The 26323-nt window shown below is 45.1% G+C and overlaps 3 protein-coding genes across 4 annotated transcripts in view; all 3 read right to left on the bottom strand.

Annotated features, from left to right (window-relative positions):
* The window catches only part of stab2 (stabilin 2), a 35861-nt gene extending 26702 nt beyond the window's left edge, over window positions 1-9159 (bottom strand). For both annotated transcript variants that reach the window (XM_029247172.1, XM_029247173.1), the window contains exons 1-12: window positions 8979-9159; window positions 8396-8514; window positions 7999-8117; window positions 4558-4643; window positions 4280-4346; window positions 4059-4154; window positions 3727-3849; window positions 3294-3490; window positions 1935-2065; window positions 1245-1378; window positions 809-891; window positions 251-400 (exon numbers count right to left, since the gene is read on the bottom strand). In XM_029247172.1, the coding sequence (XP_029103005.1) occupies window positions 251-400; window positions 809-891; window positions 1245-1378; window positions 1935-2065; window positions 3294-3490; window positions 3727-3849; window positions 4059-4154; window positions 4280-4346; window positions 4558-4643; window positions 7999-8117; window positions 8396-8514; window positions 8979-9089 (1416 nt within the window). In that variant the 5' untranslated portion in view covers window positions 9090-9159. The remainder of the gene's footprint in view (window positions 1-250; window positions 401-808; window positions 892-1244; window positions 1379-1934; window positions 2066-3293; window positions 3491-3726; window positions 3850-4058; window positions 4155-4279; window positions 4347-4557; window positions 4644-7998; window positions 8118-8395; window positions 8515-8978) is intronic.
* Window positions 9160-15341: 6182 nt separating this feature from the next.
* Window positions 15342-21485, bottom strand: wnt16 (wingless-type MMTV integration site family, member 16). Its single transcript, XM_029247394.1, has 4 exons — window positions 21087-21485; window positions 20512-20741; window positions 18384-18673; window positions 15342-16462 (listed from the first exon to the last, which is right to left on the bottom strand). The coding sequence occupies exons 1-4, from the start codon at window positions 21182-21184 to the stop codon at window positions 15998-16000; spliced, it is 1083 nt and encodes a 360-aa protein (XP_029103227.1). The 5' UTR covers window positions 21185-21485; the 3' UTR covers window positions 15342-15997.
* Window positions 21486-24241: 2756 nt separating this feature from the next.
* cped1 (cadherin-like and PC-esterase domain containing 1) overlaps window positions 24242-26323 on the bottom strand; it is a 50633-nt gene continuing 48551 nt past the window's right edge. The window contains exons 21-22 of the mRNA XM_018729775.2: window positions 26138-26284; window positions 24242-25021 (exon numbers count right to left, since the gene is read on the bottom strand). Coding sequence (XP_018585291.1) covers window positions 24818-25021; window positions 26138-26284 — 351 coding nt within the window. The 3' untranslated portion in view covers window positions 24242-24817. The remainder of the gene's footprint in view (window positions 25022-26137; window positions 26285-26323) is intronic.

Raw genomic sequence — 26323 nt, 5'->3', positions numbered from 1 at the left:
CATTAATTCCAAAACTTGGGCTCTTCAATGTAATATATACCAGTGTCGCTCTTTCATCATCTCTCCCACTTGTCCGCTCTGGGAACTATAATGTTATCTGCGTTGACACAGACCATTGCAGTACTTCCTGTTTTAAAAGGTACTAGTACCGCAGTAATGGACTGATTCAAGAGTAAAATGTAATCAAAGGTCAGACAGAGCATACAAACAGCCCCTCTGGAGCCCAGGACACCTGGCCCGTCTCTCCTACCCCATCTGAGACTATGCTTTCGGCAGACTTTCCGGTCAAGGTGTAGAAGACGTCACCCCGTTTCAGGGTTTCCAGAGTCAGCTCCCCAGCCACCATGTGCAGCTTGCTCAGGTAGCGTGCTCCTACCTGGTCCGCCACCAGGGTCTTCACCTGGAGGAGTCACCACACACACATTAACACACCAAAAGCATCAGAACGTCATCATGCAGAGATCAACAGGCAGGAAGCTGTACAAAAATGGCAAAATAATCTGCGGCTTATACACTGTGTATTATTTGCAAGAGCAATGAAAGAATTTCCTTATACTGAGCACAAAGCATGGAGGGATGGAAAAACTCCAGCACAACATGTGAGTAAACCACAAAACAAATACAGACTTTGGAAAAAATATCATCATAAGATGACCGCAACTCATGGAACAGGCACATGGACTTTGGACAGACAGGAACACCACAGACCAACACTGGAGGACCTGAATCATCTTTGTTATTCAAGTTTAATGTGGGCTTAACCTGCTGAAGCTGTACCAAAGCATAGGGAGTCATGGAAGCAGCTCACCGATGTGCCTTTGAATCCTTTGTTTATGGGGACAAAGATGGTGAAAGGACCCAGTGAAGACAGAGGCCAGGACAAGGATGACTCTAAAAAGGGGAAAGACAGTTGGTTCAGGGTACAAGTGTCTCAGAAGTCTTCATCTTTCTCTTCATCATACTGAAAGCGAGGCAGTTAAATGAAAATTAGCAGAGACATTAAAACTGGCAAAAAGACTAAAATTAGCAATAAGAATAATACTGATATCACTTGACACCAGTCACTGAAAAGCAAAATATTTGGTGCCTGTGTATATTTTTATATATTAAACAGTTCCTACTGGAGCCCTTGATGAGAATCAAGAGCCTTGCAAATGTACAGATATATTTCTCCCGAGTGAGTTTGTTTTGGACCATGTGTCATGAAGAGGTTAAAACTTTTGGGGCTGTGTGGAGGTACATACTGAACAGTGTAATGGCGTTTGTCAGCTGGTTGCACCACTGCCCCTTTGGATTTGTGTTCAGTTCCTGAAGCTGCTGCATGATGTTGCCATAGCAGGTCTTCCCATCGCCACGGTAACCCTCGTGACATATGCATCTGTGAAGTAAATTACCATCCATTAATACGCTGTTTGTGAGAATATGCGGTGCTGCTTGAAAGTATGTGAACCCTTTGCGTCCCTTAGGTTTGCCACAAAAGGGTAATTTAATGAGAATCAGACTTTCTCACGTGACGTAATACGCGTTTAATGACCAGTTCCATATGATGCTTTACAGGAAATCGTGTGCAGAAGAAACACGGAAGCAGTGCAGGTGTAAAATTAAATGAGGGCCAAGTTGCATTAGTTAAACCAAATAGGTAAATAGAATCAGGTGTGTAAGTTATAATCATTTATTTGTATTACGAGTGTCTTTTAATATTTTTTACGATAATAATCATCCCATAAAGGTTCACATACTGTCAAGCAGCACTGTATAGTATGCAGAATCACAAAAAATTCGTAGAGCTCCGCCATATGCGACTGAGTGTGAACATCCAGAAACTCCGTTTATCCACAGTCACTCTCTCTCTCACACACACACACCCACCCACACACACCCACCCACACACACACACACAAACACAGGCACAGTGGGGGCAGGGAAACACTCACTCCACCACTCCAGGCTTTATGGTGGTGCAGTTGGCATTTTTGTCACAGGAGGAAGGCTGGCAAATATCCGTCAGGCTGCAGCCGATCCCTGGAACCAGGTTTTCAAAGCCATCCTGGCACTCGCAGTGCGACTGGGGAAGAAAGGGAGTAGTGCACGGCTGCTTACTTGGAACTCACAGTCCGACTGGGCTTTAATCCCAGAACTGGGGTCACAGGGTCAGCTGGACCTACTGTTACACATCTTCAGTGGCTTTAGCAGTTTAACATGCAAACAAGACAATTTCATGAACTGTAAAGCAAACCAGATGAAACAACTGTCCATTTCAGCAATGAAAATCCTTTGCATTTTTACTCACAGTAGTGGGAGGCATGAAGAATTAGCACAAATTTCACGCCTTTCAAAATGATTAATACGTTTAATGTCCTGGATTTTCAACAAGAATCAGTGGCACTAATGAACACCCATGGTGTTACAGGGGTTACGGAGAAGGAGAGTGGCATTTCTAAAGTATGAACAATAGAACATGAGCTCAACTTGTCTGCATCTTTAATCTTAACCTCTTGATGAAGCATCATGGAATAAATCAAACTTTGTTAACTGTAACTTCAGCTGGTACTTGATCAGCTGCAACAGTAATGAGAAACCTGTGTCTGGACAGTATCATTTCTCTTAAAATGTTTTTATTGTTTACAGAGAATTGAGATTTTTAACAAAATGTACATTATTTCATAAATAGTCTTAACTAGACATTCATCTAGGTTGCTATAGACAAGTAATTAAAAGTTATCTGCATTTGATTACAGATATTTTAGTAAAAAAAAAGTGATATAAATATAAAAAATATGCAGGCTCATATCACGTATATTTTGATTTCGCTCTTTCTTTTTTTCGCTCTTTGCACAAAGTGATGCTGGACACTTGTTGCTTTTTTAAGGCTAAGTAACTGATATCATGACAGAACATACCACTGGTTCATGTGAATCATCACAAATACACAAAAACTTGAACTGATAAGGTTTTCATAATTCTACAAGGTTGAACCACTGCTTAGGGCATTATGACTATCTGGTTATGCTATTTGGCCTGGCAAATGCACCCTCTGTGTTTCATGCTCTGGGACATGATTAATAAGTATGTGTTGGTCTATTTGGACAATATTTTAATATTCTAACAGTCATATTAAGCACGAGTACAGCATGAAAGGTCCAAAAACTGGGTTTCTCCAAATATTGGGTTGAGTATCTTTCTGTATTTAAGGTACAGTATGTGTGCTCATGCTGGGGGGGCATAGTGGCATAGTGGATATGTGGTTTTGTCACAGTGCCTGAGCTGCACCTTTGGCTAAGGGTGAGACATACCTTCCCAGGACCATCGTACACACAACGAGTGGAGTCCACCGGGCATCCCCCTAGGTTAGTTTGGCATGGATCCACGGGCATGCACACCTTTCCGTCACCCTGGTAACCCTCAGCACAGGTGCATGAGTATTGATTTGGGCCCAGGATGGAGCAGACAGCATTTTGGTGACACACCTTCTGCATGCAGGGGTTGATCGCTGGAAAAGAGCAGATACCAGCGCAGTGGTGGACACGTTAACAGTATCCAGCACCTAGGAGTCTGTGTTATATTTCATTCACTTAATGAAATCCACAAGGTCATTTCCTTTAATGGCTGTTCTATCTTGAGGCCAGATTCCAAATGCAGGGTATAAAAAGCTCTCTCCCAAGCAACTGTACATACGCTCCATCAAAAAACACCATGTCCTCGGTGGACAGCATGGCCCAAACTCACGTGTGCACCGGGTCCCGTCCCCCTCGTAACCCGGCAGACACCGGCAGGCCAGCACACCCGTGTGGGCATCCTCGATACAGCGACCATTACTGGAGCAACCCAAGGCTGCACATTTGGGGAGCTCTGCAGTCAGCGCAGGAAGAGAAATGCCACACAGAAGTCAATTACCCACTTTCTGGATTATGGATTAGAGAAAATTAAATGTTTGTGTTATTGCATGATAATTAAAGGTCGCCCAGACAATAGGAAAATCTATAGATGCAAGTCTATACATCTTTTCACCAGAGTCAAAGAGCAGCACCATGGACCTTAAAATGGAATTGTGTCCTTACCTTGGGTACAATCCGGAGCCTTGTATCCTGAGAAACAGGTGCATCTGCCATCGCCGTTGATCCCGCGGTTGCAAATACCATGGACACAGCTGCAGACTAGCCCAACGAGGAGACAAGAAGACAGACGGTTAAGGGGAGAGGAAGAATCTGTGCAAAGGGTAACTTGAGCAAAAAAAGTGGATGTGAATTAAGAAGGAAAAACGGGGCTTGGTGTCACTCACCTGAACTGCAGGTGGGCCCATACCGGTTCTCCTCGCAGTCCTCACAAGCTGTGCCCACAAATCCTGACTAGGGGAGGGGTGACGTTAAAGACAAAAGTGTGTCTAAGAAGAAGAGGACCCAACCCCAATCAACAGTATACAGTATATGACTGGATGGCTGGACAGTGGACACAAGGTGTGGTCGTACACCAGGCTACCGTGAAACACTGTACATGACATATGATGTCAAGGTGACCAGTGATACTGGGGAAAAAAATCATGCCTGCATGGTGCCTTACATTACAGCTGCAGGTCCCGTTGCCTGTTATGCCATCTGAACACATTCCGTTGTTACCACATGGCTGCTTGTTGAAAGTGGGACATTCTGAAGTGTGAAGAAAGACAGTGTTATTCACCAACGTTCACTGAAAAATCTGTGCACAAGTTTTCACTCTCTCAGGCAAAAAAAAAAATCACTCATCTATAGATGTAATTACTTAACTGACGAATAAGAAATTGCATACACACCCTTCCCGTGCATAATGGGGTCCCATGCAAAAAACAACCGCTATAACGGCTTTTAAAATATGTACACACAACAGGCTTCTTATTCAGTACAGTGGGATTCCCCCCCCACCCCCAATAATATGGTAGTTTCACATACAGGTATTTTATTTACTCTGTGATATTTTATCCACTCTACAGTGAATGCAGAAGCTATCCATCTTACAAAATAAATCCAACTCCTACATGTATTTCTATTTTCTATGACATGAGTCTCAACCAACCATGATGTTTGTTATAAATCTGACTCACAACAAAAATATCAGATTCAATAGTAACTTTTAAAAATAAATGATATAAATTAGGAATTTCAGTTATTCAATTGACCGTTCCATTATTTAAGTCATATGAACAGCTTTTATAACCTGAATCACCTGACCCTATTTATGTTTACATTTATTAATTTAGTAGATGGATTTCACCAAAGCAACATACTTCACACAGAAAAATTAAATGAATACGTTACACCTACTACATTTCTCATGCAGCTATCGGAAATAGAGTGAATATCTTGTGTTTTAGAGTTGGAGTCTAAAAAGTGACACAGGTTGGAAAAATTATGCACTCTCCTGTACAATTTATGGTACCAGTTTTAATAGTTTGGATAATAAGTGATTTAATAAATTTGTTACCAGTATTATGAAATACTCTATGTTGGTGCTTTCCTTGTCAGGCATAAAAAATGCCAATTATTTTGGTTTAATTTTAAATTTTAGTTGGCATGTGGTTCTTCCGGGAACCGTTTTTTTTCCTATTAAAATTATGCTAATACAACACCCTAATAATTCACCTAATAGGGTGATTTTGCAGAAGAAATGATCCCCGTTAGGCAAAGTATGGGAGTAATCATTTTGCATTCACACAGGTAACCTCTGTGGAATAAAGCCTTAGAGAAACCCCAGGTGATCACATCACAGGAAGGTCTTTTTGGGAATATCAGACTCTCCTGGGGAGCACAGCAGTCTGAACAAGTGGCCACATCTTTTCTTGACTTGCCATTTTTATGCCCAAGAACTCAATTGGTGTGGAGCTAATAGACATAAAACCATCATTTGTATGAGCTGTAAATATGTGAAGTAAGTTGTATAACTATTATGGTGATTATAGAATAATTGGCTCTAATAATAATAATAATAATAAGAAGAAGAAGAACAAGAAGAAGAGATTATTCATTTGGAGAAGTCAGTCTAAACTTTTGGGTTGCAGAGCACTAACGCTTAGGAGGAGCAGCCTACTGAAAGGAGAGTGAAGGGCATCTCCATCCTGCTGCAGGAACTCAACAAGCCAACAGCGTCATGAACCACAAAAGAAGTAGTCACTGGGTATGACCCTCAGCCAACCTGCCTTCCTGGGGTTTGTTTTTCAGCGCTCCGGCGCTTATCAGTACGACCCTTACGTTCTGCGCTTTCTCACTCGGCCTTCCTGGCTGTCACATCCTTCTGGAGTGACGGGAGGTCACCAGAGCACTTCCTTCCAGAAACTGACAACTGAGGATCGCCGTTGCTGTCAGCACATTCTGGCCCTCAATGTGAAGATGCAGCATTTGTCGAATACTAACAGGAATCTTAGAACTAGCTGATAGCTTATAATCGCACTGAATTTACCATGGAGACCATCAAACACCAAGAGGAAAACATGCACCGCGGGCATTTCTGTGCCGGAGCTCGGCTCGGCCGTGAAGGGTTTGAGGAAAAACAGCGAGCGGATTTTAGCGTGTTCATGTGACGTTATATGAATCCTGCAGATAAGAGAGTTGATTGAATCTACACTGTTGGCTAAAGCAAACAAACGCTAAACCTGCATTTTGGGTTCCGTTTTGCATGCCGGATGGCGAGCTAAGGAAACGCTCTACCCGAGGGCCTCCTCCCAGTAGCCCTACTTGGATGTCAGCACATTCTGCAAAGGCAGAAGCCCACAGAGGGTACGTTCGAGTGCGCAGGAAGGAAGCGTGCGAGTCTCTGCTCGGCGGACCCTAGCTGCCACCTCTCCAAAGCGTACCGTGCTCCGGGGCCAAACCGCCAAACGTTACGTGTCCCGCTACTCATAATCGTTTATATTTTGCTTCTCAAAATATGTAGATGTATACGAACTTGGATCAATACAACCGATGACATGGAAGCTCAGTGGGTCGTGCTGGTGCTTAGCAATACCTGGACCGTGCGAACGGAAACAGGTTCGAATCTGTGCAAGCCTGTGAGAGGTTGGTGTGGGTTTCCTCCCGGAGTCCAAAGACGTGTTGCTTCAGGCAAACTAGATACTCAAAACTGCCTGTGGTGTATGAATACTTGTGTGTGTTTGATTGCACCGCAGTGGACTTGTGCCCTGTCTGGAGTGACCATCATGACCCTCCACAGGATAAGCAGTTGACGAAAAAAATATAGATGAAGCATTTTTTACCAGCGTTAGGCACCATCGCACCGTCTAGCCGATATACACGTGCTGTCTGAAACCGCTTGTCCTGAGTGGGGTCGGGGCGAACAGGAGCCTAACCCAGCAACACAGGGCTGGAGGGGGAGGGGGGACAACCAGGACGGGATGCCAGTCCGCCACAATGCAGCCCAAGCGGGACTCGAACCCCAGACCCACCAGAGAGCAGGACTTGGCCAAACCTGCTGCGCCACCGCCCCCCCCCCCATATAGCTGATACTTCTCCTTGAAATTACTTTTACTTTTCTCCTTGAAATTAGTACTTTTTACCCATTTAAACCCCCTGACATTTTTCTAAGTCCTTCAAGCATGTAAAAGTCCTTAATCACTATGCTACCTGCTGGCTATAGCCTTTATTGAAGAACTGTAGTCATATGTGTGACGAAAGAAAAATATCAGGGCATTTCTTAAAAACTGTGGCCTTTCCCAGCCAGCGAGACCGCTGCCTCTTCATTACCATCACAGCTCGCCGGGTTTCATCAGCGTTTTACCACTAGCAAAGTTAAACCCACACACTTTTATTTCAGATTTGTCCTACTTTCGGGTTTCCTTCCAAGAAGCTCTTCCTAAGAACGTAAAAACTAATTTAGAATTAATCTCTCTAAAATTATATAAACTGATTGCAGGAACTGCAGGTAAGTAATAAATTTCTGCTTGAAAATTAAATGGGGTCCACAGATTCAAAGAACCGCATTTGTCATTAACTGCCATGAGATCATTCCGAGGTGCGTTAGTGACGTCAGACTCACCGAGGCAGTCATAACCCCAGTGCCCTGGGCAGCACTGAGGCTCCAGAACCTCCTTGTAGCACTCGTAAGAGCAGCCCACGAGTGACACCGAGATTTTGGAAAGGGGATTAAAAATATACCTGGAAACCAATAAACAGGAACCCTTAGCGCTGCACCTAGTAGGAACAGAAATCATCAAACTCTGGGAAAGAAATGAAGCTCAGCAATACCAGCAAAAACTGATGCTAGCATCAGCCGCTTTGCCTTGCGAAAGACAGAGCAGGTCTCAGTGTTTCCCCAGTATTGATGGTGAAGGTGTGCAAATACTTTATTGTTTAAAGAGCTTTGAGCAAGAGAGCCCGCGAACGCTCCCGGCATCTGGATTCATGTCCTCGGCAATGCACCGGGTCGTGATCACCTGCAGTCCTGTCTCCCTGCCGACGAACCGTTCAGCTTGAAGCCCACCGGGCAGTTGCGGAGCTTTAGGCACGAGTTGCACTGCTTGGTGGTGATCGCAGCCGGCGTGTCACAACGATTCTGCCGTGCAACAGAGTGATACGACTGTCAGCACCCTCTTGTTTTTCACCAGGTACCACTGTAGTTAAGGAGCTAAACTTGTGACCAGACGCTCGTGGGTTCGGTTCCCACGCTGGGTCGGAAAGATTTTCAATCTCAGCAGGAGCGATAACGAGACGCTATTATGTCCTCCAGCTGAACCTTTCATTTCTGCCTTTGGATTTCAGATCAGTAAACAGGATGCAGATAGAAAAAAAATGTATAATTTCTCCTGCTGGGACAGAGCAATTACAGCTTGGCATTACGGATCCCTCCAAGGCCGGCACTGACCACTTTAACTGAAAGCGCGTAGCCTAAAACATGTGACGGCTGCACGGCGCGGCTGTCAAACATCACTTTTTTTCACAAATACAACACGGGACCAACGTCTTGGCAGCAGCGGCAGGTTGTCAGTCAAACGTCAGTCGCGGCGGAACACGGCTCACCTTCTGGACGGCAGCGGCGGCAGGGCAGCAGTCTAGCCACAGCAGCAGGGCCAGACACGGGACCAAGGCCAGCAGAAGCCCGTCGGAGCGCCGGCGTGGTCTCTCGGTCATGGTCCTAGGTGACTGCAACTGTGTCCACTCACTTTGTGCCTCTGCCTTTTTAACACTGTCCCACAGCCACCCCTCCTCACCACCCCGCCCGCACTTTCCTGTGCCAAAGAGCCAAAGGAAAACCGTTTGGACAGGCTGAATCACACAGACTCCCTACCATAGACGACGTCAGCAGAACAAAAAATGAGCAGAACTCTAGTCCATAACACAGAAAAGCACAAAGAATGGCAGGATTTCCTTAGAATGTAAATGAACACTGGCCTGGCTAAAGGCCCGAAGATGCGTTCTACGGTTTCTCACTTCCTCCGAGTTATTATTTTCTGCTGCGTCGTGATTTTTACGTGCAGACCTTCCTAAAAGTCGGTGAGAATTATGCAGTCTGTGGCCGAGCGAGCATCTGGCTCAAAAATGCGATCTGCACTGCGCGGGTTTGTTTCGACGCATCGTTCCCATTCTTAAAACAAATGCAAGGTAGATGTTCCATTTAGCAAATTCTCATCAGAACCTCTTTCACAGAACTTTTTCATACTTTGTTGTGTCACACCTTTCGAGTCCATGAAAAGATTAGAACCGCCATTGTCTAACAATAAATTCAGCATATTGATGATGGAAAATTCCAGCGGTCTTACTGGCAACACTAATCACGCCCCAACTACAAGACCATACTTTGTAGGACATCGGCAGAAGATACAGCTCTGACTCTTTGCGGACACGTCTGTACGAACACTAAACATTGACATTTTGGCAACTTCGCCCTTTTCACCAATTTGCAAATTTGGTCCAGCTCTGCCAGATTACAGCACTGGAGGACAGTAACTCGGACTTGATGCCACACATTTTCAATGGACTTACATTTACATTTATTCATTTAGCATACGTTTTTCTTCAAAGCAACGTACATCTCATAGAAAATACAATGTGTGCATTACGTTAGGAGAAAGAGACATAGTTGCAGAGATGTGATTCTTAAGTCAACCTACTTGAAAACTTGAAGTCTGGGCTTGGGCTGGATCATTCCACAATACAGACCTAATACTTAAGTCATTAGTTTGACATTTTTGCTGTTTTTTTTGAGCTAATTTCCCGTTGAAACAAAAATCTGTTTTTAAATGCATCATGGTGCTCTTGCAGGAATTGCCTGAATTTTTTCTGTCTATCTTGCCCTTGGTGGTAATAAGACCCTCTAATGAAAAACCTCCCCGTGTCATGATGCTCCGCCCCCCACTATGGTGAACAGAAGGTTGGTGTTATTTGGGTGATGTTCTGTTTTTGATTTCTGTGTCAGTTTGTAACTGGCTTCTTGGTCACTTTACTAATAACAGCTGTCCTCAGCTGGCTTCTCAGTTTGGTAAGACATACTGATTTTATTGCCTCATATTTTGTTGATTTTATTAAAATAGCTCCATCTAACATTTGAAGGTTTAAAGCTTTCCATCCATCCATCCATCCATCCATCCATCAAAACTGGATATCCTGATGATGGTTGCAGGGGGAAGGAGGGGCAAGCAGGGGCAAAGCAGAGTACATCATACTTCCTTTTGCAAAACATTGCCCACTATGGGGCCATTCTAAATAACTGCAGAAAACAACATGCAGTACAGTAAGGAGAGAACATCACTCAAATTTTCAGGTTATTTCTACTCCATTTGGCATGCGCAGCATACAGGAATATAATTTGTGTGGCTGAATAAAGCACACGGACACCACAGGATGTATGGCTTGACCACTCGCCATTTCTATTCTCCTGAAAAATCATTCAAAATAATGCACAACACCTTCATTCTACAGTGAGAACTCATTAAAATGAGCATTTCAAATGCAGTACATAACTGACCTTTATCATAAACCGCTCGAGGGCATGCAGGAGATTTTGGTCTGAAGAGGTTAACATGATCCTATCATCTGCAAACAGCAGCAATGCAACCCCAATGTTCTCCAGACCCCAACCTCACCTTGATATCCTGTCCATGAAAACAAAAAAAACTGAAGAGGAGATAAAACACACTCTTGACAGAGTCCAAAAACAACTGTGAATTACTTCAAGCTTAATTTTGAATATATATATATATATATACTGTATATTCAAAGGCACTGAGAAGTAGTCCCGGCATCCCATACTTCCACAGCACCTCCTACCACAGTGAAGGCCTTTTCCAGTCCATAAAGATCAAGCACCCAAAATGCCCTTGCAAAGATGAAGACTTGATAAAATTTGCTCCTAGGTCAGGACAAAACTTGCATTGTTTCTCTTTGGATCTCTTTCTCGATTAGTCAGATCTTCTTCTTGAGAACTGGAAAAGAGAATCGTGACTCCTCTGGAATAACAGTAGCTGGACTAATAGACACAACATACTCTTCTCTGCTCCCTTTTGATTCTGGAAATGAATAACCTTGTCTGCCAGTCCAGAAGAATTGTCCCACACTTCCCAAAAATATTCAAAAGGTTGGTGAGCCAAGACAGCCTAATAACATGTAGCGCCTGCAGCATTTCTAGATAAATGTCACTCACCCCTGCTGCAGTGCCATTGTGGTCTCGCTGTCAGGGTGAACTCAGCTCCAGAGATGAACCCAGATTCATCAGAGGTTTGCAGCATTGCTTCCTGGAAGGATGGAGCACCTGCTGGGTTCAGGAATTCCTCAAAGCGTTCCATCCACTTCTAGAAGATAGCTCTAGCTGAGATCTGCACAGCCCATGCCTGCTGAGAACAGCCCGGGCAATTCCACTTTCCCACGCTCAGACCTTTTCAATGACGAACCAACTGCTATATATATTGCGAGTTTATATACTTCCCTTCCAATTTACTGTATATATACTTCCTAATTCCTCTCTACAGTTCATACAGTCTGAACTGATTGCAGCCATCTATTAAGGCAAATATAATTTGCAGCCAAAATGGTAGGATGAGGATTATTATTATTATTATTAGTTTATATAATTGAACACAATTCAAAAATGCAATCAAAATAAATGAAAAGGAGAAATATCATTTATGTTACCATTATTGCACTGTTTAAATTGTACTGTGACGTTTTTCTCCACCACTATATTTCTCTTTGTCCCCGTCCCTGCTGGCCCTGTTTTCCCGTTATTATATTTTTTTAAAATTTTATATAGCAGGGATTATTTTACGCATCATAAATAAAGACAGATATAAAAACACACACGTAAATGCACTTTAAGCACACATAGTATTTTCTATGAGCTGTACGTCGCTTTGGAGAAAAGCTAAACGAATGAATAAATGTAAATGAATAAATGTAAGATGCAATTGCGCTCTACGATTGTTTCGGGAGCCAGATTTGTCCACAAGGTGGGAGCAAAAGCCATAAAGAGAATATTCTGCACTCCTTACAGTTCCTGCTGATCTGGTAAAGGATGGAGGACAGATGGTCCCCTGCTTATGAACTTGAGAGAAATAAACTTTGTGCAAATACTAACCTTTCAAAAGAAATATTTAGACACAGGAATTTAAGAGTACCGATTCAGACCGCACTCCGGATCAAATGATTCACCAGCAGGCAGTTATTACAAGCAGTCAGTAGGCGCTGTCTTGTCTTTCAGAAGAGTGGAGAAGGTCGGTGGGAAAAGAAGGAAAGTGGAGATGAATGAACAAGCTGAAGATGATGGTACTTCGATGCATTCCGCGTTTATCGGTTTTAGACCCATTACTGAAGTGCAGTTTATCTGCGCTGTCCTCCACCACCTCCATGTGATACCTTCAGCCCTGAGCTGATGTTCAGCTTTCTTCACTTTGAGGTGAATAACATGTGTCTTACACTTCTTATAACTATGCTTTTATTACTTATTATGTATGTTTTGCGTATTAGTGAATTTCATGCGATGAGAAGTGTCATCACCACCCCAGTATAGCTTTGTGCTGTGTCTTTCTTGGGCCTCCTTATTTACACTGTGTTGTAAATACTCCTGCCAGGGATTCAGAATGCAGTAAACAAAAGTACGGCGGGGTTGTGGCAAACCGGAGTCTAACCCGGCAACGCAGGGCGCAAGGCTGGAGGAGGAGGGGACACACCAGGGATGGGACGCAAGTCCGTCGCAAGGCGCTCCAAGTGGGACTCGAACCCCAGACCCACCGGAGAGCAGGACCCGGCCAAATCCTCCGTACCACCGCGCCCCCCCGTCACGCTCTCAAAGTTCATCATTACGTTGAATGATCAAATCAAATATCATCACATAACAGCTTCCCAATTCCTGAAAAATTGTGAGGTTGGTGGGCACTGATGGTGCTTCGGCCATATGAGGTTTTCAAGGTTGATTTAGACCATGTAACACAGGACAGTGTGCACTGCAGGAGCTTTTTGGGAATATCAACAAGATATCTACAGGAATGTGTTCTGTTGAGAAAAAAGGCTAAAGAGAATTTCCTAGAAAAGAGCTGCACTTATACTCTTAGTCAGTTAGAGCTGGGAATAAAAGAATAACTGTATTTTCAGAGCAATAAAAGCCACTTGAATTCCAAAGTCTGACTTTTCTAATTCTAACTCTGGTCAGAGCGAGTTGCTTGGACCTCTGAGGGAAACTAATGTTATTGCTTTAACTACATTTTCAAAATATGTGCCATGCATCTTAAATCCAAGCTTAGCTTCACACTTAGGCCTCAATGACTGGAACAAAAATTAAGAGACAAAATTAAGAAATAAAGGGGAAAAAAAATCAGTTTTCATGCCTATATGTAATTTTTTTTTCCCCGGTATGAACACGGTCATCTTTGTAACATGTAATCTGTCATTCTCATGTGGTCTTTGCAGGCTCTTCTCCAGGCCAGACTTTGTTCCGTTCCTCTACGAGACGAGGTCCTACAGGCCACTAACCGGTCTTTGCTCGGGTCGTGTGGATAACGATCCGTCTCGAGGAGAAGTTCTTCAGAAGTGGGCTGTGTTGCTCTGCTCCTTTATAGGATAATATTACCATGTTGAACTGAATACATCATATAATTGGGATGATTCTGCTGCTGGTTTGTTACAAACGAATGACTGCCATTGTCATTGCTTTGCTCTGGGGGGTAAGGAAGAAGGTCTGCTGTAAACATTATACCGCCAAGAGTGCGTTTTTTCCCCTCTCGCTCAACTTACAACCGAACATCCCCATTTATATCCCCGAATATCATTTCACATCTGTACATGGAATTAATTACTGTAAACAGTACAGGACATCCAGTACACAGTGGGGTTTGAAAAGCTTGAAATAATATTTTATTAAGAATTACATTTCAGAAGAGCAGAAAGCCATGTGTTGTGTGTGTGTGCACAACAGTGCTACTTACAGAGACCTTTCGACAGCAGAATTTTTTTTATAGAAGCATGAAAAGCTGAGAGAAGCAGCGCACCGCATACATCTTATGAACGCGTCCCCAACGGTTCCTGAAAAGAAAGAAATCGCCGAGCGATAAATGCATTAAAGGCAGCGCATTTTGAGGATCGTTTCGTCTCGGAGACGAGCTAAGAAATCGCCGTTTGGACCTCCGATTGAACGTACGCAAGATGACGTAAACGTTTCCGTTCACGTTCAAGACACCGAGCCTTAGGGATGCCTTGATTCCTAAACCAAATAAATTGCTTTTACGGACGTTAAGGTTTCCCCCCCCGGTGCTCCGTGCGAACGAAAGGTCAGCTTAGTTAGTTCAAAGCCCATTTTAAAGAAAAGGCCCTCGGTATTTGGCACGCGTGCGTCGCGTTTCGCAAAGCTCCGCCCCCGTCCGCAGCCGAGAGACAGACTCGAAGAGGGACGCGAGGGTGAGCGAAGACCACGTTTCACATGCGGTAAGCGGGATCCCTTGAAACAAAGCGGCGCCATCAAAGAGGCCGGACGGCGCTCACGCGGAGGGGACACGCGAGCACGAACGTCTCGCACGACATCGCTGATGGACGCACAAAAAGCAGAGCAGACACGTTAAAGAGAATATCACCAGGCAACTACACAGAGATATAGATTTTATACAGCAGGAAAAGTCTACAGATGACACACGTTACGTGACCTCGGAGGTGATCTTACATACTGACATATAAGACCCTGTGAAAGGTCTTTTCATAATTTAATATTTACAAAATATAAAAAAAAAAAAAAAAATTTCTTAGAGTTTAAAAAAATACCAGTTTAATTTTATATATAAAGACTGACTCTTTGCTCTTTATACCTCTTAACTGCACAGTTTAAAAGCGTTTCAGAAGCTCCTTTACAGCTTTTCCTCCAAAGCGCAAAAATAAAACGTTGAGTCACTTATTCGGACGTTTTCTCCCGAAGGACGCGCGGAGGAGAAGCGTATCCGCACTGCTCTCTTTTTCCAGTGAGAAACCAAGTCTGTCAAAAGGTTAAGCGCTTCTGCGCGGAATTAATAACCTCAAACGAGGAAACGAAAAATACTGGAAATTCCTGACAAATTACGGGCTGATTTTTCCAAAACGTAATTTTATTCTGGCAGCTACAGGTTGTAAAGCGCTGTAAACCGTACACGGTGACGTGTAACCTAAAAGACTCACTGGACCGTTTCTGATTTTGCCTCTGATCCCTTTGTGACCTCGAATGGATCTTTCCGGAAAGCTTTCCAAGTCCAAAACCGGAAACGGACTGAAACTGCTCCCGTTTTGTACCTGTAAGCTTGTCAACTGCTAAAAAGCCGCTTGGGCTTTGGCTTTGAGACTTTCTTTTTTTTACTATTTTTTAAACGTTAAGGTCCTTCCCCTGTGAAAGGGGTGGTCTGGACCCTACAACCATGAGGCAGATGGCCGGGTTTCCCACATCACCCAGAGAGCGGCGGAGCGACGCGCTGAGCTCAGTGAAAACGGCCGCCTTTGTGGCTCTTTTCCTTCCGCTTCTCCCCTCCTTACTTCCTGAGGACGAGCACAAACACTTCTGCGCCTCGGTGCAGGTCGGCGGGAGGCGGGCGCGGACCCTACTTGCACGTGTGCATGTCGCTCATGCTCTCGCAGCGGCGGCAGCGCACGTAGCAGCACCAGACGAACTTGCACTCGCAGCGCTCCACGCTGCGCACCACGTGCGTGTTGTAGCCGCGCCCGCAGCACAGCAGGTTGCAGCCGTCGGGCCCCGCAGAGGTGCGACTGCAGCGCCGGCCCCGGGTTCCGACCACGCCCGCCCGCCGGTCCTCCAGGCAATAGTTGGGCGACTTGTTGAGAAAGATGAGCTCCTCCTTGCCGACGGGGAGCCGCCGCCGGTCCTTGTCCTTGCGCCGCACCTTCCGCCTGGAGCGGTGCAGCACGTGCACGCCGTTCTCGTAGCGCTCCTTCAGGAACCTGCCCACGCGGTCGAAGGGGGCCAGCGTCCGCCAGCACGTCTTCACGGCACAGGATCCCGAGACGCCGTGGCAGCGGCAGTCCGTCAGCACGGTCTTCGCCACGGCCTTGCGGGTTAGGGTCAGGTGGGCCGGGGAGGGGGTTCGAGAAAACACGTTGCAGGAAAAAGCAAAGACAATAATCCCACGACCGCATAACACTTTAACGTCAAACAAATGTTGCTCTCGTGCCATGGCTTTCCTGCTTATGGAAATGAAGCGGAGAACTGTACTACGGTATATCTTTGAACAGTACTTTGTTTTCCAACTCCAGAACGATACATTTCCAGAACTCCGCAACTTGGAAACACAAAAGGGAAACATGATCCAGGTTTTTCCTTTTCCCTCCAAAAACATTAAGCAGAAGAAGAATGATCTGCGTAACTATTAGCCCGAGGCACTTAAACAGCACTCTGGACAATGTCAAGGAAGCCCCCTGTTTTCGATGCCACGAGTGATGGTGAAAGCGTGTAGTTACGCAACACTGGACGGGCAGCGCTGAATGAAGGGAGCTCCGGGTAGCGGGTCTCCTCTACGCGGCAAACTGTTCCCGCTCTTACGCCGGCGTGACATTCGTTGCAGCGAGGACGGATCAAAAGCTTCGGCCGAGCCGTGACCTCTTCCCCTCGACGCTGCAGACGCACTGTGTACTTACTGATCTCGGTCCGCCCCGCCGTTCCAGGGAAGCCGACCTCCAGATTTACCAGGGTCACCCAACGAAGCGCCAGGAAGAGGACGGCAAGGGGTTTTGAGCTGCCCCGATACGCAGAGCCAAAGGCTATCGGTCACACCGTGACCTGCGCGGCTCCAGACGGAGCAGCCTTCCCGGTCGGGTGGTTTGACCACACACACACACACACACACACACACACACACACACACACAAAACCAAGTGACCCCGACCCCAGAGTCACTGAACATACGGTGCCGCTTGAAAGCATATGAACCCAATAGGGATGATCATCATTCTTACATAAAACCTTAAAATACACTTATAAAATTAACAACCGACGATGATTTACACACCTGATTCTACTTCACCTACTTAGTTTAACTAATGCAACTTGGGCTTCACTTATTTTTGCACCTCCGCTACTTCCGTGTTTCGACCACACACACACCATCTGAACCTCTTGTCCCACACGGGGTCGCGGGGAACCGGAGCCTAACCCGGCAACACGGCGCAAGGCTGGAGGCGGAGGGGACACACCCAGGACGGGACGCCAGTCCATCGCAAGGCACCCCAAGCGGGACTCGAACCCCAGACCCACTGGAGAGCACGACCCGGTCCAACCCTCGACCACACGCACGATTTCCTCTAAAACAACATATGGAACTGGTCATTACACACCTATTATGTCACATGAGAAAGTCTGCCTGTCATTAAATACCCATCTTGTGGTAAAACTAAGGGACGCAAGGGGTTCACATACTTTAACGCAGCACTGCATGTCAGAGCTCATTAGTCAGCTGGATGTTGGACATCAGACGGGCTCAAGGGGAGGAGAGCTTTGCCGTTGAACACATTCTCATGATCCCGCCGAGATGTCTTTTTCAATTTTTCATTTTCGGCCGAGGAATGAGGCGGGAAAACGGAAACCGCGAGGCCACAGCGAAAGTGGAACCGGACCGGTTACCGACTCCTCTCCGTTTCTGGCACTGACACCAATATTGACTGTAATGATTTTTCAAATAACTGAAACGCTTTAAAAGTGCGTTGTGAAAAAACGCGCCACTGGGGCTTTACGGATTTAGGCGCAGAACAAGATTAAAGCACACATTAGCAATTTGTGTGTTTTAAAAGTAAGTGCGGATGCATATTTCAGCGAGTCTAGGTCTAAGTGAAGACTCCCTCTGTATGATCATCATGAATAATATACATTGACATCTATTATCCAGCTCTCTCTCCTCACAGCTACTTTTTCGTGGTGCTCTGCCATCCTCCTGCACCGTTCCAGTTGTCAGCCCTGCAGCGGAACGTCCCCCTCACCTGTCGCCCGGCCTCGCTGTTGTGTTGGTTCATGGCGATCAGGGCATCGCCACCCTTGGCCGTTGACCCGTTGACGGAGGCGTAGTCGAGGAACTTGCGGCTGAACGAGGTTCCGAACTGAACGTCGTCCGAGCAGCCGCCCCAGTGCCAGCCCTGGCTGGGCGAGCCGGTGCCCTGCAGGCTGGTGTCGCAGGAGCACTCGGTCATGTTGCCCGCGCTGCAGGAGCGCGTCACCGCGTGCACCAGGCCCGCCGACATCACCGCGTAGATGAAGGCCGTCTCCTTAGTCCCTGGAACCAGCCCGCATAGAACAGGGCTCAGACGAAACGGTCACTTCTGACTGATCGCACGTCAACGCACATTTTACCGTTTCGGCAGCATTGCAAAGCTGCCTTCATCACCGAGCTGAGCATTTCCGAAAGGCCTGGAGAGCAAAATCAGAGAACACGTTTGTTTGAAGGTTATGAAACGAGATTTCGCCTAAATGATTCTCATTAGCTCTAGAGGAAAAAGCGATCCTCCCGTCATGATGCAGGTTTCACACACTGTGAATGGCCATTCAAACACTACACACACACAGTTTATTCACCGGACTGTGGGTCTCCACCAGGGTGACGTACATGACCAATCTGGCAAAAATTTAATAAATTCCAAGACATGGGTCATCAGAGACTGGCTTGAGTTAACCCATGAAATTCTGAAAGCCAGTGTAAAATCTGCAGGCACATTTCATTTGACACGAATTAATGATTCAGAACTTTAAATCCCCACTGAGAAGGCAAATTTTCTCAGCAAAATCTTAGTACATCATCTGCATTTCATTCACATAAATTATACGTGTGAAACAAGATTAAAACCAGAATACGTTTGAAGTTCAATTCAATGTAAAATGAAAGTTCACAAGTTCTCAAGTTGTTTTTAACTGTGCCGTTTTGTTTTGTACACAGCAAAGAACAGCTCGGGTTTAATATTTTTTTTTCTTCAGATTTTAATCCGAATAGCATAACAGGACACTGGTCGAATGAGAGGATCGGGAGCGACGAAACCCACGGAAGGTCCTGGCGGGAAAACGCGCCTTTAGTTACGCGGAGGCCGCGCGCGCGCCGCACTAGTCGGTTCCTCGCGCACTTCGCGAAAAGTGAGTTTGCATCGCAGGCGAGGAAAGAAAAAGCGGAAATGTGTGAAAAGGTGAGTTTGGAGCTCACGTATTGGCTACTGTATATACAGACTGACAGGTCCAGTCTGGAAGTTTCTCGTTCGAATCCCACTTCTGCTCTAATGTTTTACCCTGAAGTGACACAGTAAAAAACACCGTGGTGAATAAACCATGGCATTTGATTTGTACGTCGCCTTGGACGTCAGCGGGCCTCCCGGACTCGGACCGGGGCTCTTTCTCTCTCTTTCTCTCTCTCTCTCTCTCTCTCTCTCTCTCACTCACACACACACACACACACACACACACACACACTGCAGCGGCTATCAACCCCTAAACAGGAGCAGATGTGCTGCTCCTCTTACTTTCGCCGCATCGAACAAACTTCGTTCCCGCCCGGTGCCGTTCGAAACCGCGCACAACAGCAGCTGGAAGTCCCGCGAAAACGGACACTCGCGATTCTTCCTTCGCGAAGTCTGACGTCACTTCATAAAGCCGCGTCTCGCTCCGCCGCGCGAGGCAGCCGCTGTACCGCTGAGCGCGGCGACCGCGTTCCTAATAGACCCGCGCGGCCGACCAGCGCGCTGCTTTAAACGCGGCAGTGGCTTCCTATAAACTGGGGTTCTTCACTGTTCTTTTGGTGCAGCAGTGATGCCGCCTTACAGCTGTAACTTAGGCCGCGGGTTCGAATCCCACTCCTCCTGCCCCCCCTGGACCACTGATCAAAACACTTACCCTGAATCGACATTGTAAGAATATCCTATATGCTGCTGTATAATAAGTGGGTACTGATTGTCTGATACTGTAAATCGTTTTGGACAAAGAAATCAGCTGCATAGCCAGTTGTTGTTCTTGTTCATAATAACAATAATAACAACAATAATAAGGAATGACGACGATGAAGAAAAGCGCGCAGCACAACTGTGACTTTGACAGCTTGGACAGATTTCCCAGATCATGGGACACGCTACGTACCGCTGGTCAGTTCGTACCCGAACACTGACGGCTGCTTCGTGGTGGAGCAGTTCCAGCGCTCGTGCCTGAACTGCGCGTGGCACTCGGCGATGCCGAGGCGCGCGCCGTCCTTCACGCTGGGCAGCAGATGCGGTTTGCGCCGACACATCATGTCCTTCTGCCTGCTGCTCAGGGGCAGGTTCGCGCAGCCCATCTTCTCGGGGACCCCCAGGGCCGTCACGCCCAGCCACCTAAAGACAGGGCCGGAAAGAACGTGATCTGCGTGTGTGTGCGCGCGCGCGTGCTCGGTAAGCTACACCGTACAACCAAATCATAATGTCAAATCGGTGCTGAGAAAACACACACATATATACACATATATATATATATATATATATATACATATATATATATATATATATATATATATATATATATATATTATATGGGCACTGATCTCAACCCTAACATAATTTAACTCAGTCAGGGCATTGATTTAATTAAAATAACTTTTTTTTTAAACTTCATGCCCCGGACGTGGAAAGATTTAATAATAATAATAATAATAAAGCGCAGTAAGAAAGTTGGTTACTTACATCCAGCTTCCTCGGCAAAGCAGGGGGCACAAGGAAAAGGAGAAGAGGAGCAGCACGCTGTAGATCCGATGTATCCCATAAGCAGCTCTGTCCTCCATGACCGCCTCATTTATGATCGCAGCGCGACAGCATAATAATGTGGAACGTCCATCGAGTTATTACCACTTTTGGTTTCTAACAGTCCACAGTTACATTATATTTATTACCCAGTAAAATGTGTCGCGCAAGCCTGAGTCCGCAACTCGCAGTGAGTTATCTTGAAGAATTTCCCTTTGATTTCCATTAACGTGACGAAGAGTAGGTGAGACGCGACGGTCGATCGTACAGGATTAATGAGATTAACGTCCATTGGCGCAGCGCCGTTAGGAAACGTCCACTTTTATCTTCGTCTCTCCAGGTTTGGATCGAACGCTCCTCCAGCGCGGCCAGCGACTTCCCCATTGGCCAGAGCGCTCATGAATATTCATGCGCCCGCTCGCTCTCGGTCTAAGTTAATATGACAGAAGGCGGGGCGGCTCGTCTCCTGCCGCCGAAGTGCTAATTGGATTTAGAAGAACGTCTACTGTAATTGCACATTAGACAAATGCAATTAAGATGCGGAAGGAAAACATGGTATAAATATGTGACATTTACATTTTGCTGCAAAGCGCTAATACGCAGTCACGGGTTAAAACCACAAATAAGGAAAATGTTATTTGTATAATGATGAGCTACAGTGAGATAAGTTTAAACCTGAGACCCATGCTGAAATACGTGAAGGGTAAACAAGCAGGGTAAAACATTTCGTGTCATTACACTAACGTCATATATGCGTTATCACATCATATATAAATAAACAACATCCAGCTTCTTATTTTTATTGTGATTATTATTGGTATATTAAAATGTTACTGCTGATACTTTTTGACTTACTCTCGTGCTGCTATTTTTGTTTTACGTTTTGTTTACTAGGAGTCGCAGTAATGTAATTCGGAGAAATTAAATGGAAAATTGTTGAACGCACCGGCATCTGCTTCTTTAGTATCTGTTCATTACAGAAACAACCTTTGAAAGTATCGCTTTTCTTGTGTAATAATTAAAAACACTAATTAATGCTATAAACAGTCAGTTTTGGATTAACAATTCACAGTGCGCAGTGTCTGGGAAAGTAATAATTTAATACAAAGTACAACAATTTTAATTTTAACTAGTTTAATATTTTAATGTTTTAATTATTTTATTTTAGATTCATAGAAAAATATTACTTTGCATACATTTAGTGACAGTTAAACATTTAATTCACAGGAAATGAGAAAATAGAAATTAATACCTTATTTACACAATTTAGGCATCTTACCCTTACCGTGGTAAAACCTGGCACCAGAAACATTACGTCTTCATAAGCGTGAAGAGGTCAGTTCATAAAAATGAAATCACTAATTTGCGCTTTTCGTTGCCGGTAGAATGAGAAGGGCTCAGAGACACGACGAGAATTTAAAAAAATTGTTTGTCTTTTGTGATACTGTGCGACAGGCGCCTTTAGCCTTCCGTTATTTTTACTCAAAATATCGCTCGTTCAAACTGCGAGCGGTCACATACATTTTTAGTCCATTATACAGTTTTCAGTTCGGTTTAAGCAACATTTTAATTATCCGTGAAAACCATTTATTATACAGGAAACTAACACATTAGGCTAAAGGGGAGGGTTAAGAACTCAGCGAATTCAGACAAACAATGTATCTATTAGTTGTCCAGCGCGCAATTTAACGTCACCGTTATTGCCTGCCGAATAAAATGTGAATAGAGACTTCGTATGATATAAATATAAATAATATCGTCGATTGTATGGAAAAGAAAACCCCAGAAACCCTACATAAATTTGGTGTGCGTAAAATCCCACAGGCAGATTTAAGGAAACGAATTTGTTTCGTTTATAAACAAATACATTTAGACAGACTTTTTACCAAAGTCTTTTTTTTATTTAAAAAAAAAAAAAAAAAAAATTTGCAGCTCGGTTGTTTTCATTTTTTTTCTCCGAGTACAACGAAACGCACATAAAAACGAAAGAGCCCGAGCTGGTCTTGAATAACTGTTTTCCTACAGGATTCCTTTATTCCAACGTTTAAGGCTCTGGGCGCGGGCTGGGCGCGAGCGCGCCCCTTTTGCTCCTCTTTCCCCTCCTCCCGCAGCCGCACTTCTCTCAGCTGTGCAGTGTCCCCCACCCCCACCCCATGTCCCCTCCCAGCACCGGGCTCACAGCCGCGCGTCTCCACAACTTCTTACCAACTGCCACTTGCAGCAGTGCGGCGGCGCATCTCAGGTGCGACCGCCGCGCGCGGCCTTCTTCCTCGCGGCCCGCACGCAACACAGTGACAGTCCCGAGCGCCGCGCACACAGTAATAACGCGGTTTCTTTTATGGCGCACGCTGTGACACTACAGCGCGCTGCCCTGGGACTGGGCGACTGGGATCAAGGAGGTAAAAACGGCTCGAGTCGCTACTGAAACACAACCAGTTGACGATTACCATGACAACAGCGGAGCGGCGGCTGTCCCCTCTCCTCCCACACCACTAGCCCATCAAAGGAAAGTTATGTATTTCCACACTCCTCCTCGTCCTGAGCATTTAAAAATATATACAGTATTACACATACGTACGCAAAAATGTATCAAGGGAAATCCGCATTATCCCTGCATACAACACAAGCACTTTGAGAAAATATATTTTTATTTGTATTTTGAATCGGTTGGCTTCTCCTTCACAATGGAGTTGTTTGCTAATCCATATTTTTCGCTGAAACGTTGAATACAGTGGAAGGCAAAACAAAATATTTTAAAAAAATTACCCCTCAGTTTTCGTATACAGTGTTCCTTAATTTCGGGAATATTTAAAAATCTGTCATAAGTGGTGTTTGACGTGTAGGTAAATATCTTATTGGCAAAAAAAGAAAACGCACATTTAGCAATTACAAATCCCTTTCCCAACTTTTCTCTGCAGTCGGTGCACGTCTCCATTTATTTTCCATTAACCAGAATCAAATTCAAAATTCAATCTTTCAATAAAATTCACTAAATAGAAATATTTACATCAGACTTTTCCAGCTGGTCTATATCTTGACTTCACTTTTCAATAAAGCTTCTCTCACACACACACACACACACACACACACACACACACACACACACATTTTCTATATATTTGTGTGTGTAAGACATACATGAACTCTTTGGTGTTTTCTAGAATATAGTTACAAATGAGGTATATTCTGTGCATTGAAAGCTGTGTTTCACAAAAATCATGGCTTTGTGATATTTTCCCGTTATATAAAAGTCTCACAGTGTGTCCGTAATACTGGTATTGTAAATCCATAAAGGTAACACTTTGGTGGCATTTTCACTGAGAAGAAGCCAGCGGGTTCTGGCTGACAGGATGGACCGTCTCCAGCGTACGTCCTCCACCGGACTGCAGCCGTGCAGCTTTCTTTGCGTTTCGCTGCTTCGGTCAGTTTTGGCAGAACTTCAAGTGCACTTTGCAAGTTCCTTCTCTCAGCAACTTGCGGTCCTCTGACAGAGCCTGGCTGCAGGTCACATGACCCGGGCCAGCCTTCAACCAATCAGAGGGCAGGAAAGCAGACGGCGTGGCATTCCAGGGGCCATCTTCATCACTGAGAGCGATCATCCTCTGTCTCTTTCACTCTAACAGAGGCACAAACACACAAGGCTTTGGGCTTCGCATCAGCAAAGCCGCATTCCTCTAGCTGCCAGCGCACATCCTACTGAGCAGGATTTCGGAATAAACCTGGTTCACCGGACCTCTGACGTGGTAGGGCGAGTCCGACCTGGACCACAGCTCCCGGAGAGCGAGTGGCTCACTGGGTCGAGACCAAGTCTCACTAGCATGTCGGTACAACTTCATCTTTCTATGCTGAGGGGTTGTGGAAAACGTGAGCTTTCCAACCTAAAGAAGGGGAGAGGAGAGAGAAAGAGAAGAGAAAAAAAAAAAACAAAAAAAAACGCAAGTTTACCCACAATGCACTGGGACTGAGCCACATGTGCAGAGCAGCCTGCTCTTCAAAAATCCAAAAATGACTAGTAGATAACAGGTTAATAATAACTTAAGAACACGTAGAATGCTGAGAAAATCTATTTTGAGGTGAACTTTTCATGCACAATACACATAGCTGGACATTTTCCGATCTCAAATTCTTCAAGCTAGGTTAAATCTACAGCAGCGATGTGCTGTTCAGATTTTCACCATGGGGGTGGTTATGAGCTTATGCAAAATGGTCACGGAGGTTGTTAGTGAGCAGTGTTGTGTTTTCCTGCAGAAGAATCCATTGTTTGGGCATTAATTGAAGCTCACTAAATCTCAGCTATGCGGTCTCCGCCTAGTGTTGGCGGGAAAGAACCGATTCCCTTCGGATTTGGGTTACGTTGAAGGAATTAGGCACGGTTAAGTCATGTAGATTCCTCTGGCTCACCAGCAGCATCTGTGCCGTCATTAAAAATGTTCTGTGTGGAGCTGCGACCACTTCAGAAAGACTTCATGCCCATCTGCTACCAACGTGCTCTTCACAAACAAAGATCAGCCCCGTTTGGAATTACTCATTAACTGATCCACGGCGACAGGAAAAAATACCATAAATAAAAAGCGGTGACAGCTGTTCTGAATGTCTTGCTGAGAGCGAGACGGTACATCATCCGGTTGTTAATGCCGCATGAGCTGAACGACAGGCTTGTTGTCTCAATGAGGGCAATATAACAGCCTGTTCACTGTCAATTCAGAAAGAGGCTGTTAAAACTGTACCTTTCACATTACTCAATACATCAAACTGAATCGAGCATTATTTTCCCAGCACAATATAATACCATTAATTGTCTTATTTTGGAGTGTGAAAACAAAATAAATGCTGCAAATTTAGTCTTGAAAAGAGATGATTAGGAATTGGTACTGGAATTCCCGCAGTGCAAACATTGAACTGTGTTGTTAAGTCACTGTGCTGCGAATGACTTGGCAGCAAAGATCTATTTGGAACGGTCTGGTTTAACCGGGTTTCATTTTGCACCGTGTTACCTCATGGAAATGGCACGCACACCTTCCCTGGAGGAATTCTTTATATCGGCCCATGGTGATGCTGAGGGTGTCAATGACTTGATATCCGTACAGCTTCGCGGTTGTAAGAATTTTCTCATTCATGCTGTAGAGGTCCTGCACTCCCCTCTGCAGATATACAGAGATTTAAAATAACTGTACCTAAAA

Source organism: Scleropages formosus, chromosome 21 (genome assembly GCF_900964775.1).
Source record: "Scleropages formosus chromosome 21, fSclFor1.1, whole genome shotgun sequence".
Taxonomy (NCBI): Eukaryota; Metazoa; Chordata; class Actinopteri; order Osteoglossiformes; family Osteoglossidae; genus Scleropages; species Scleropages formosus.
This window is presented reverse-complemented; position numbering and strand designations above follow the sequence as displayed.

Bases quoted from the DNA above. Each gene is read 5' to 3' on its own strand.
- wnt16 (XM_029247394.1), bottom strand. From the start codon at position 21,184: ATGGAGGACAGAGCTGCTTATGGGATACATCGGATCTACAGCGTGCTG. The intron at 20,742-21,086 runs GTAAGTAACCAA...CCCTGTCTTTAG, and splicing joins CTTTGCCGAGGAAGCTGGAT to GTGGCTGGGCGTGACGGCCC. The intron at 18,674-20,511 runs GTACGTAGCGTG...GGCTGGTTCCAG, and splicing joins CGGGTACGAACTGACCAGCG to GGACTAAGGAGACGGCCTTC.